General features: G+C 32.9%; 1 protein-coding gene across 1 annotated transcript; it reads left to right on the top strand.

The window, feature by feature from the left end:
- Window positions 1–11,328: 11,328 nt before the first annotated feature.
- LOC107421177 (glycosyltransferase BC10) lies at window positions 11,329–12,893 on the top strand. Its single transcript, XM_016030358.4, has one exon. The coding sequence runs from the start codon at window positions 11,550–11,552 to the stop codon at window positions 12,774–12,776; it is 1,227 nt and encodes a 408-aa protein (XP_015885844.2). The 5' UTR covers window positions 11,329–11,549; the 3' UTR covers window positions 12,777–12,893.
- Window positions 12,894–13,466: the final 573 nt, after the last annotated feature.

Genomic DNA, 13,466 nt, shown 5'->3' with positions numbered 1-13,466 from the left:
TTCTGTGTTTTCTAGGTATGTCTAGTCTTTCTTCGGATCAGCACGATGGGCATCCTGATGAGATTCCTTTGGACATACCTCCCTTAACCATTTATTACCCTGGTAGTTTCAGCTGTGATTTTCATCCCCCAGAGCCTAACAAAGCCTAGGGACGAAGCAATTATGAAATTTAGGATTTAATATCCAATATGAGTCTAGAAATCTCCCTCGTAGTTCTAGATGTTGTCATCCTCCAACAAGGAGGATATAGTGAGTCACAGTTCGAACCTCCAATCTCAAATGCTGGTTAGACCTTTGATGGTATAGCTTTTGAGATAACTGATAAGCATTTAGATGCTTTGAGGAAAGAATATAGTCTACTAGACACTACTAGTTTGTAGAGGCCAAAAGAGGGTGAGTTGCCTAACTCACATCCTCCTGGTGAGGTAGCTCTTACTACAGTATTCTTCGAGTATGGCTTCTTTGTCCTTTTCTTCTCAAATTTATTCATGCGATTGATTTGGCCCCTAGTCAACTATATCTCAATGTGTGGCTGGCTCTGTATGGTTGCTTTGTCTTGTGACATGAGATATTTTCTGTCGATCCCACTAAAGGTTCATCCAATAATGGTTGGCATTGTTATTATTATTTTCGTAAGCATTATGATTTTTTAGGTGGTTTGGTGCCAACGACTCTTGGAAGAATAATTGGATTTTTGATGGTAAGCTTGCATGAGTGAGGAACCTAACCCCACTCTAGACATCCATGTCAGGATTGATTTTGGCACTGTGAAATGGAGCTCAAAGATTCCTAAATTACCTTATATGAGTAGTAATAGAGTGCTTAGAGTTCCAGAGCCCAGTACTAAGGAGAGGGATGTTGGGAGCATCATTACTAATGCTAGACTTATTGATTGTAGTTCCTTTCATTCTTGAAAATTTTGTGATTGCTCGTCTAACTTGTGTTTGTTTCATACTTTTAAGATTGTTCACTTCTTATTTATTTCTCTTCTTTTTTCAGCAATGATGAAGAGCAAGAGGTTGAGGTCTAATTTCCTCTAGGAATTTATGTGTAAGCGTGAGAAACATCATGAAGTACCTCACAAAGGTGATCTCAGAAAACCTAAATCAGATGAAGAACCTGTTCCTCGTAACTCACAAGTGATCTCAACTAAGGCTTTAGAAGGTATAAGAGTTTCTCCTTGGCCTCCTAGCAGTCAAAATCCCAAAGGCAGCGCTGCTCCTCCCTCTTAGAACCCTATGGGCAAAGTGGTTCTACCCACTAAAGGTAAGAAGATCATTATTGAAGCTGAGGAGGATACTATGATTAAAGGTGGTAAAACTCCCTAAAAGATTCATCCTAATAGCTGCTCATTCTTGTTGGGGTTTCTGTTGAGAAAGAAAAGAAAACAACCAATGTTTACCACTCTTCAACCACTAAACAATGTATCATAAACTTTCTTAGGGTGAGGTCATCTGCCAACTTCTTGTTTCTTGTCCTTTGCTTATGGAAAATTTTATATGTGATATTTTTCTTCCGTTTCTTTTTTGAAGGCTTATGATTCCTTCCTTATACTGAATAAGCAATTGAGGTACTACTGCAACAAAGCATGCATGGCAAAAAAGAATGCTGACAAAGGCTCGAAAGAAGGTCACTAGCTTAGAAGACCAAGTCAAAGGCTTTAAGAAAAAGGTCAAGGCTCTTATTGACTCACTCTTAACATAAAAAATTAAGCTAGAGAATCTGAAGAAACAACTTGAGGAAGCTAAGCAGGTGAAGTAAGACCTTCTAAAGATCATGAAAAAGCTTTTGCTGGAAAAGATTAAGGAAGCTAGTGAGCGTGCTAATGACCAATTTCACTATAGATTCGAGATTTGTTAGGAGAAGATTAAGGAACTTAACCCTGGTCTTGAGATCAATTGGTCGCTCCTTACTCATAAATCCTAGATGGTGCACAAACCTAGGATGGCAAACGTGTTTAGGAAACTCATGAGTAGGCACCTGAGGATGTTCATGAAAAGGCTCCTGTTCATGAAGACACTTTCACTCCCATTCTTACAACTGGTCTAGGTGGAGCTCAAGGAGCTTATGATTAAGGCTTCTTTTCAGCAAGTTAGTGGGTGGTATTCATTTTCAAGGTAGTATATATTAATAGATATAGCTTTACTTCCTACTCCTCTTTTGGAAATGAAATTAAGTTCCCACCGCTAAACTTTGAACTTTTGTTGAGTACGTGCTTAGCTGCTTATTATCTTCAACACTCCTTGCATTTTGACCCACAGCATACATGATTAATAGAATACCACCCTTTTGAAGTAGAATATTTGTGTAATACCACTATACTTCTTTTTTTTTTTTTTAATTTTCTTTTATTGTCCTTTGCCTGGAATATTCCTTTTAAATGCATTGAATACTCAAACTTTTAACATGTATTTGACTTGAACTGAGTTGCATATTCAATACTTTTAATGTAGATCTAACACAGGCCTGACCTGAATTGGGTTTTTTGGGTTTTTCATATTTGACCATTTGATGGGTTTATACGTCCCATTTTCTACAATATGCAGGATAGTTGTCCTCACTCTTCTTTGTTTTATAAAATAAAGGAGAATGGCTGTTCTTTGTGGTTTGAAAAGTGACCCGAGGTCCTAGATTAAGCTTCTATTTGAGAATCTTAATTAGGTCTTGAACAAAATAGTTCATTTTTTCCGATTTTGTTATAAAATCTTATAGATTCTAACATGTAGTGCAAGATCAAGCATCTAAGCATAAATACGCAAACTATAACAAAAACTCAAGTGTTGATTAAAAGAAAAAAAAAAGTTTAAGAAAATCCCTTGCTTAAGTACCCACGTAAACCCAATTGCACAACACCACCACCAAGCATAAATTTTACTTCTAAACTTCACCAAACTCTACATGCAACAAGATCAAAGAGTTTAAAACTATTATATTCAAGCTTTAAAAGAAAATTCAAATAAGAATTTTGAAGAATCAAAGAAAAAGAACCAAGTTTGAAGAATCAAAGAAAAAGAACCAAGGAAAAATCATGTTAGAGCTTCCATTGTAATGCCCTGCCACTCTCTTACTCTATGGATACCGTTTTCAATTTATCCACTACATTTCAGATAATATGAGATTTTGTTCATATTTCTCAGGAAATTATTCATTCTAGGATTGCTTCCATTGAAATAAGTATAACCCTAGAGTTCTTTCAAACTCTAAAGTCAATTATTCTGAAAAAGTCTCGGTTGTTAAAATAGTGATTATTTTTATTTTTGAACTATAACCGATCCATACATAAACGATGTGAGATTTGACACAAGATAGTCTACTAGTATCTCGTATCTACCCACATTTACTTTGGTAGCATCGCACTAGTTTACTCTTGATCGTCAAAATCCACCCTATGTAAGGCCTAGTGTCTTTTTTGGTACACTTTAGACCACGCACTCTAATACCATTTGTAATGCCTTGTCACTCTCTTACTTCACCGGTGTTGTCCTCTATTTATCCATCTCACTCTATATGGTATGAGATTTTATTCAGGCCATCTAAGAGATCATCCATTCTAGAATTGAATACAGCACACTTAACCCCAAAGTTCTTTGAACTCTAAAGTAAACAGCTTTGAAAAGGCCTTGTTGTTAAAAGAGTGATCGTTTTTACATTTAAATCATCACTATTCCACACCCGGGAGATTTGGTATTGAACATTAGGTAGCATTTTCCAGTAAGTTAGTAAATATATAGGTATTTGCTAAAGGTTTACAATTTGTCGACAAATGTAGTTTTTGTTGCTAGATGGTTTACATTCATCAATGAATTTGTTTGTTTGCCTATAATCTAAATGTTATACCAATACCAACTAATATATATATATATATATATATATATATATATTTTCATCTTTCAAAGTGATATTTGCTGATGAATTATTTTTGGTTAGTAAATGATATTTTCCTTGTAGTGATGATTAAAGAAAAAGTATTTATGTTGGCTGTAGTTTAGGTGTTTGGAAAGCAAAGCAACTACGAAGGAACTATGGTTGTTTTGCATGAGAAATATGGTAAATGTAGCTAATAACTTAGGGGGAAAAAAAAAAGAAAAAAAAAACTATAGGAGAAGATACAGGAACATGATGGGGTTGTTCTGGTCTCTCTTGGAAGAGAACAATTCTCCCAGGAACAGAGCTCTTGACACTCTCTACGCTTCATCCCCTACTTAATATAGGGATCTTCATATTTTCCTTTGGACTTTCTTTAGTCCTCTTTCTATCATGAATTATGCCTTGAGAACCTCTTGGTCCCTAGACATGATTTACTACCTATGACAACCCATCCCAAAAATTATAAATTTAAATTAAAATTTTATTTGGTTTGACTAAAAATGATTAGTTGGGCTGTTAGTAGGCTTTAAGTTTGACTTTTTATTAGTAAAAAACTTTAGTTTTACCAGTATACTAAAAAAGTTTCGATTGTTAAAATAATAACTATTTTTATGTTTGAATTATAACCGATCTACACCTAAACGATGTGAGATTTGACACCGGATTGTCTACTAGTACCTTGTATCTACCCACATTTACCTTGGTAGCATCGCACTAGTTTACTCCTAATCGTCAAAATCCACCCTATTTAAGGCCCAATGTCTTTTCTGGTACACTTTAGGCCAAGCACTCTAACACCATTTGTAACGCCTTGTCACTCTCTTACTCCACCAATATTGTTCTCTATTTATCCATCTTACTCTATATGGTATGAGATTTTGTTCAGGCCATCTAAGAGGTCATCCATTCTAGAATTGACTAAAGTCCGTTTAACCCCAAAGTTCTTTGAACTCTAAAGTAAACAGCTTTGAAAAGGCCTTGTTGTTAAAAGAGTGATTGTTTTTACATTTAAATCATCACCATTCCACAACCGGGAGATTTGGTATTGGACACTAGGTAGCATTTTCCAGTAAGTTAGTAAATACATAGGTATTTGCTAAAGGTTTGCATTTTGCCGACAAATGTAGTTTTTGTTGCTAGATGGTTTACATTCGCCAACGAATTTGTTTGTTTTTCTATCATCTAAATGTTTTACCAATACCAACTAATATATATATATATTTTTCATCTTTCAAAGTGATATTTGCTGATGAATTATTTTTGGTTAGTAAATGATATTTTCCTTGTAGTGATGATTAAAGAAAAAGTATTTATGTTGGCTGTAGTTTACATGTTTGGCAAGCAAAGCAACTACAAAGGAATTTTGGTTGTTTTGCATGAGAAAAATGGTAAATGTAGCTAATAACTTAGGGAAACAAAAAAAGAAAACTATAGGAGAAGATATAGAAACATGATGAGGTTGTTCTGGTGTCTCTTGGAAGAGAACAATTCTCCCAAGAATAGAGCTCTTGACTCTCTCTACCCTTCATCCTCTGTTTAATATAGCGATCTTCATATTTTCCTCTAGACTTTCTTTAGTCCTCTTTCTATTATGAATTATGACTCGGGAACCTTTTGGTCTCTAGACATGATTTATTATCTATGACAACCCATTCCAAAAATTATAAATTAAAATTAAAATTTTATTTGGTTTGACGGAAATTGATTAGCTGGACCATTAGTAGGCTTTAAATTTGACTCTTTATTAGTAAAAAAAACTTTGGTTTGACCAGTACACTATAGTGTAGAGCTTATTGATACGAGTTTGTAGATTACGGCATACCTAATTCTGAGTTACAATTAAAAAGTTATAGTTATAAATTTTCAAATATAAGTATCTATCTGTATCCAAAATAGTCTTAGATTTATCTTTTAGGAGACCCTATGCCTATATATATGCATTGGGGAGCATGCCTAACAATAAACAACTAAGGAAATACCCATTTGGTCCCTAAACTTTTGGAAAAAAACCAGATAGACCCACTGACTCGTTTCCCCAACTCGTGACCCATTTCCTTCAACCAATCTAGTTAGGCCACTTTTGTTATCTCCGGCCACCATCGACCATGACACATTGATCAAGTTGGTTGCCCATCGTTCAGTGACCTCCGACTCCAAAATTCGGCTAGATCGGCATCGAACGCCCCCAAATTGGGCTGGCAAAGCGAGCGGTTGTGGCCCTACAAGTCGCCAAAGATTTTATCATTTTTCACCTATTCAAGGCCAATGCATACCTCTTACCCCTTATTTTAGACCCTTTGAACTCACTCTCAGCCTATGTTTTCCAAGATTCCCTACCATTTGCAAGATTCGACAATACCAAGTTTGGCCGAAAATTTGAGGAGGTTTTTCAGCCACCGGCGACATGAATCAACCAAGGTAAGTTCCTTGTCTCATGGGCTTTCCATCAATTTAAAGTTTGTAAATTTTGGATGTCGTTTGATAATTTTTCTGTTTTTGTATCACTTAGTTTAATACCGAATAAAATTAGACCGTGTTTGAGTATAATTGGACAAATTGAACAAATTGAAGTTCGATTAGTGTAATTAGGTGTTCGTAGGACCTATAGAAGGTTTAATTTCAATAAACTGGCTTTCAAATGAAAAACTCCAATTTCGGATATCGAGTATTTAAGGATCATAATATAATTGAACTGTTCGATATCCAATTTTAGAAAATTTTGATTTATTAAAATTATTTTGGAATATGGGTTTGCATCCACAGTCTTTGCTTTGATTTTTAGAGCTTAAAAAATATTTTATTATTATATTAGATACTTGGACTAATATTGGAGGTGATTCGATGAAGGAGCAGAGTTGAGCTGTAATCTGTGAGTGAATTTTATTTTCTAAAATGATTTTGAAAATTACGTGTTTAATTGTATATGATATATGGATTATTTTATTATTATTATTTTTAGAATCATTTGAATCATATGCTTTATCACATGCTATAAAATAATTATTTAATTTATTATATTATAGCTTATATATATATATAAGGAATCTTTGACTTTACAAATTATAGTTTATGGTTATACCGGTATATATATATATATATGTTTATGTTGGTCTATGTTGATATGTTTATGTTGGTCTATGTTGAAACATTTTAATACGATAATTATGGGTATTATTTATATAGTTATAGAAATATATTGGGTTGTGGATTATTGTGAATCATACTATATCATGAATATCGATTTATTGGGACTATAGCTATGTGAGCTTATTTTTCCATCCCCTACTTGATCATGTAATTTTTTAGGTTCAATGGGAGGTCCTCGTCTACAGTGCTTCTGGGGCATCAATGATCGCATTGATAGTTTTTTCCTTCCCTAGTACTCAATGATACACTGGGCCGTTAGTATGGTTAGGTGATAGGTTTTTATAATATATATGATACAAAGGATTATTGTTGATACTAAGGTTACAGTATATAGTTATTTATATTTTTAATTAGTGATAATTATAATTCATAACTCATAAAAATATTATTTTATTATAAAGAGAAGGATATTATTTAGTTTTAATTTTCTTATCTTACAAATTATGAAATTTTATGCTAAGATAATTAAGGAGTGTATTCAATGTAAAATTTGAAATATTTTAAAAGTATTTAACAATTTAGAGATATTTGATTTAAATTTTATAAGAGTCCATACAAATACAATGATATTCAATTAAGATTTAATGGATTTTATAAAAATCCATTAAAATTCATGTGTACTCAATTAAAATTTTATAGAATTCTTTTAAAATCAACAGGTATTCGAAAAGTCATTCATTTAGAGTTTAATGGATTTAAAATGAGCTATAGATTTTAAAGAATTTAATAGATTGTAATAGAATTACATAAATTTTACAAATAATTTATAAAAATCCAATGAAATTTTTGAGATTAATAGGGATGTATTCAATTTAGAATTTGAAAGATTTTAAAAGTGCTTAAAAGTTTAGAGGTGTTCAATTTAGATTTTAAAAGAATTTATGCAACTCTAATGATATTTAATTCAAATTTTGATAAATTTTATAAAAATCCATTAAAATCTAGATGTATTCATTAGGATTTTATAAAATTCTTTTAAAATCTGGTAGTATTCAAAAAGTAATTGATTTTAAAAGATTTTAGAAAATGATGGATTTGAAAGGATTCTAAAAGTGAAATTGTGAAAAAATATTGTCAATATAAAATCCAGCCTTAAAGCCAAAGATTTCATTGGATTCTTATAAAATCTTTATAGAGTCTGTAGAATTCTATAACAATCCATCAAATCCTTTAAAATCTATAACTCATTTCAAATTTATCAAACTCTAAATTGAATACATCCCCCTAAGACTGAATTTCATATTGATAATTTTCTTCACAATTTCATTGTTAAAATTCTTTCAAATCCATTAAAATCCATCATTTTTTAAAATCTTTTAAAATCAATTACTTTTTGAATACCACCAGATTTTAAAAAAAAATTCTACAAAATTCTAATTGAATACACCTGAATTTTAATGGACTTTTATAAAATCAATTAAAATCTGAATTGAATATCATTGAACTTGTATAGACTCTTTTAAAATCTAAATCGAATAACTCCAAATTTTTAAACACTTTTAAAATCTTTCAAACTCTAAATTGAATACACCCACTTTAAAAAATGATGGATTTTAATGGATCTGAAAGAATTTTAAAAGTAAAATTGTGAACAAAATTGTCAATATAAAATCCAACCTTAACTTCAAATATTTCGTTGAATTCTTATAAATTTTTTATGGAGTCTATGAAATTCTATAATAATCTATCAAATCTTTCAAATTTTATAATTTATTTTAAATCTATTAAACTCTAAATTGAATACATTCTCCTAATAGTTTTGTCAAAACTCTTGATCGAAATAGGAGGATTTTCAAATAGTAAAAATAAAATCTTGAGATAAATAATTTTAAAAAAAAAATATTTATTTTCATAATATTATATTTGTTTACTTACTGAACTCATATTATAGTTTGTATTTTTTTTTTAAATTGTTTTTTCTAGGCCTTGACTGACAATTGATGTGTGTTACATATAAATACCATTCCATCATCATCACCTTTATATATTTCATCATTATTATATTTTTACATTTTACGATTTTTTATTGCTGATATATTATCTCTTTTCTACTTTTTTATTAAATTGTTATATATTTTGTTTTATTTATTTTTATATTTATTCATTTATATAATATACTTTAATAAATTAATTTTATTTTATTTTTTTTTAATTTGAACTCTTGAAAGATATGACTATTCTTTTAAAATTATTATTAAAAATGATTATTTTTTTTCTATGCTATTAAATTATATTTAATTTATGAAAAATCTATTAAACTCTCGAGATCGATTCGGTAAGATTTTGCTAAACAAGCGGGCCCAAAGAAGGCCCGAGAAACGATCCTGTCGCTTTCATGATAAAGACCAACCATTTTCCCTTGAATAAAAAGCACTCTCTTAAATTTGAAACATCATTTTACTTAAATTATTGCAAATCATGAGATTATTTTTGGGGTGGAATGGAAAGTCAATCCCTAGGAGAATGAGAACACCTAGCTATTGCCTACTACTTAAAAGCCTCTTCCCACCATTTTAGAAATACGGGGGTTTTCATTCGCTATTGTGTAACTCAAAAAACCTTAACGAAAGCAAAAAAGTGTGTTCTTATTAAAAAGCAGATATTTATTGAGGAATGGGAAGCATGATACTGCAATTTTGTTCTTAAGGTGTTGCTGAAGCAAATACAAAAGAAAAAGCAAGCACGTGTAAAAAGTTACAGGTATTGGAATTGGGTTTATTACGACTTAGTAATTTAGAGGTGGGCCCATGTTCAACAAAACTTGAGCTTAGATCAGAAATATGCAAGGGTTATATAACAGTTTTGGATATACCGTTTTATTATAATTAAGTTATAAGAAATATAAACCAGTTAAATGAGCCTAATGGATTTCCTATTATAAAATTGGCTACTAACATCCATTAGAGTTTGAGAACAATTAAACGATAAAAGATTCTGTTCATGCAAATATTTTGAGATTGAATTTACTCACTAAATATTACCCATAAATAAATAAATGTTATTATAAAAATACTTGCAACCACAATCATTAAAATTGCACTTTAAAATTATACTAACATGCATTCTTCCTTCAATATCAAACTCTCAATTAATTTTTCTAAATTAAGATAAATTTAATTACATTTTAATACTTTTTAATTTACAATAGTTGGACTTTTTTTTTTTTTTTTTGGAATAAGAGATTCCATTAAACAGAAGAGGCTTATACATCATATAACAATATATACAGGAGAAAGCATACAATAGTTGCACCTTAGACATGAAGTTTAAAATGTTGCAAAACTTTTAAATTTCAATCTTTTGCTTTCCGGTTCAATTTAATTTTTTGATTCACTTAGTTTAACGATTATGTCTTTTTACAATTTAAACCTTTTAATTTGGTAGATTTGTATTTTTAATAGCCTTTTTCTTTTTTAAATTTAGATCTCATATTAATTAGTTTGTCAAAACAATTTGATTGTACCAAAATACAATAAATTAAACTATAAAATTTAAATTACAACTTTTTTAATTTGAGATCTAAAATGCAATTACTTTTAAATATAGGATACTAAATTACATTTAACCCTTAAAATTATCTTTCTCGATTTTACAGCAATATCAAATTGTCACAATTTTTTTTTCTATAAATTCTTTATTTTACTATTCTTTCTATTTTTATACATTTTGCTCATTGTTTGGTAAATATTGAATCTAAAACTCCATTTCATGTAACTTAACAAATGCAATTTACATAAAATAATAATAAAAAAAATAAAATAAAATTCAAAAACCTTGAAACTCTTTGGATATTTTTTTTCCATATAACATTCTTCTTCTTGAAGTGAAATTGCCAAGAAGTTTGTGCCTCTGCTGTGGACTTTCTCAAACGTCAAAGCAACGAAGCGATGCATTTTATTACACACTTACCCAAAAAAAAAAAAAATGCATTTCATTGCACTCTCTCACACACGCACATACACACTGCTACTTGAAGACCCACACATTATAACCAGGGCTCACATAAAGCGGCATGCTGGCCACGTGTACACCGCCCTGTTATCTTGAGAATGGATATACATGTCGTAGCTTAATAATTTACCAAAAGATAAGAAATTTCCATACATCCTCATCGATCAGGAATCACAGGGTCCAATCGGACGGTCCTGATAGAGCAGTGAAGTGAACTGTGAAAGACGATGTAGACAACACCTTTTTCTTGGCATTAAAGAAATGGGTATAAATCAGAGCATTTAACGAATCCAAACCCAAAAGCAAAAAAAAAAATAAAAAATCATTATATTAAATAAAAAAATAAGTAAACATTCGCTACATGATTCAGTGGTTTTTTTGGTTTCCAAAAACTTAATGCCTGGCTTATCATAGCCGTATACTTAGCATACTAATCAAAACCCTATCAGAAAAGGCCTTTTCTCTCCCCACCAAATCTCACTCTATCTCTCACTAAATCAGTCACTCTCTTTCTCAGTCTAAAAATCCACTTCCTTTTTTATCTCTCTCCAACAGGGAAAAAAAGGAAAAGAAAAGATAAAATCATGCTCTCTCCAACCCCATTCTCTCTCATCTGTGCTCTCCTTCTCTGCTTGCCTTTAGCCATTGTCTTCACCATCACAAGTCCGGCGTCATCAACCACCGCCACCACCACCACCACAACCACCGTCATCACCATTTCCGGCGATGTAACCCAAAACCCAGAAACCCTACTCTCCACAACTCTCTTCAGCACTGGGATCCACCACCGGAAAATGAAGAACAGATCATCGATCAGCTCTACTAGTCGTAATACTACTACTAGTATTTCACCGCCACCGCCGGCAAGACCCCCGGAAGATGACGAGTCGTTGTTCCGACTCGCATCCCGAGTTAACTCGAGGCCTTTGCCACGCAGGGGTCCGAAGAAATTAGCCTTCATGTTCCTTACCAACACTCCTCTCCCATTCGCTCCTCTCTGGGAAGTCTATTTCAACGACACCCCAAAAACCCTCTACACAGTCTACGTCCACGCCGACCCGAATTTCCCGTACGACCCGCCGTTTTCCGGAGTGTTCGCTCACCGCGTGATCCATTCGAAACCCACGGAGCGTTATTCGCCTTCGCTCACCTCGGCGGCGCGTAGATTGCTCGCCCACGCGCTTCTCGATGACCCCTCCAATGCCATGTTTGCCCTATTGTCTCCTTCTTGCATACCGCTCCACTCTTTCAACTTCACTTACAGAACGCTGTCCGAGTCGAAGAAGAGCTTCATCGAGATTCTGGAGAACGAGATTGGGAACTACGACAGATGGGCGGCGCGTGGACCCGACGCGATGCTGCCGGATGTGAGACTGGAGGATTTCCGAATCGGGTCTCAGTTTTGGGTATTGACACGTAAGCACGCGAGGTTCGTAGTGAGCGACAGGAGGTTCTGGTCTAAGTTCTCGTTACCGTGCGTGCGAATCGACACGTGCTATCCGGAGGAGAATTACTTTCCTACCCTCCTTAGCATGCGCGACCCGCGCGGGTGTATTCCCGCCACGCTCACGCACGTGAATTGGACTGGCAGTTTCGACGGTCATCCGAGGATGTACGAGGCTTTCGAGGTGGGTCCCGATCTGATCGAGTTGATGAGGAATGAAAGGCCTAGATATGGTGATGATGGTACCAACGGCTCTGATTTGTCAATCTTCGAGAGACACGACCCTTTCCTGTTCGCGAGAAAATTCACACCGGATGCGATCCAACCGTTGATGAGTATAGCTAATGACGTCCTATTCAAAGATTAGGATGATCAATGGCATTCCTTGTAAATCTCGTGTAATTTACGGATAAATTTGTAGACTAAACTGGGATAAACCCAGTGGTTTTGTGTGAGTAAAAGAAGAAATGTCTGGATTTTTGGATTTTTTTCATTTTCATTTTTATTTTTATTCTTTTTGCTGTATATACGATTTAATGTAATTGGATCAGCTGGGGCGGTTCCGGGTATGGGAAATTGGGGTACCCGAATTTTCTAGAAAACAATGAAAAAGAACAAAAAAAAAATCAGCAAAAGAAACGCGTTTCGCGGATATATTTTTTTATTTACCATTGATCTATTCTTTAGATTCCTTAAAAATAGGCTAATTTATTACCAATGTGGTCAGAAAGTGCTTTTTTTTTTATTTGTTTATTTTTGGCTACAGTAAATTGTAAGAAGTCCAAGAAGAAGAAAACAAGTACGAATCTTTGACAAAATTGGAAAAGGTTGAGTTCGCAACTGCTTTTCTCTACCCACCCTGAATACTTTTTGCATTGCAAAGTCACTGAGAAAAGGAAACGACCCTCCACCTAAGAAATTATTCACAATAATTATTTTTTTCCCTTTTATAATTATGAATTAATAATTTAGTTAGGTGGTTTATGAAGGTATATAATTATTTATAGAAATGGGAGAGCCAAAAAAATTGTGGAAACATTATTTTATAAGACACCTG

The sequence above is a fragment of the Ziziphus jujuba genome, chromosome 5, assembly GCF_031755915.1.
Source record: "Ziziphus jujuba cultivar Dongzao chromosome 5, ASM3175591v1".
Taxonomy (NCBI): Eukaryota; Viridiplantae; Streptophyta; class Magnoliopsida; order Rosales; family Rhamnaceae; genus Ziziphus; species Ziziphus jujuba.
This window is presented reverse-complemented; position numbering and strand designations above follow the sequence as displayed.

Coding starts and splice junctions, on each gene's coding strand:
- LOC107421177 (XM_016030358.4), top strand. CDS start 11,550: ATGCTCTCTCCAACCCCATTCTCTCTCATCTGTGCTCTCCTTCTCTGC.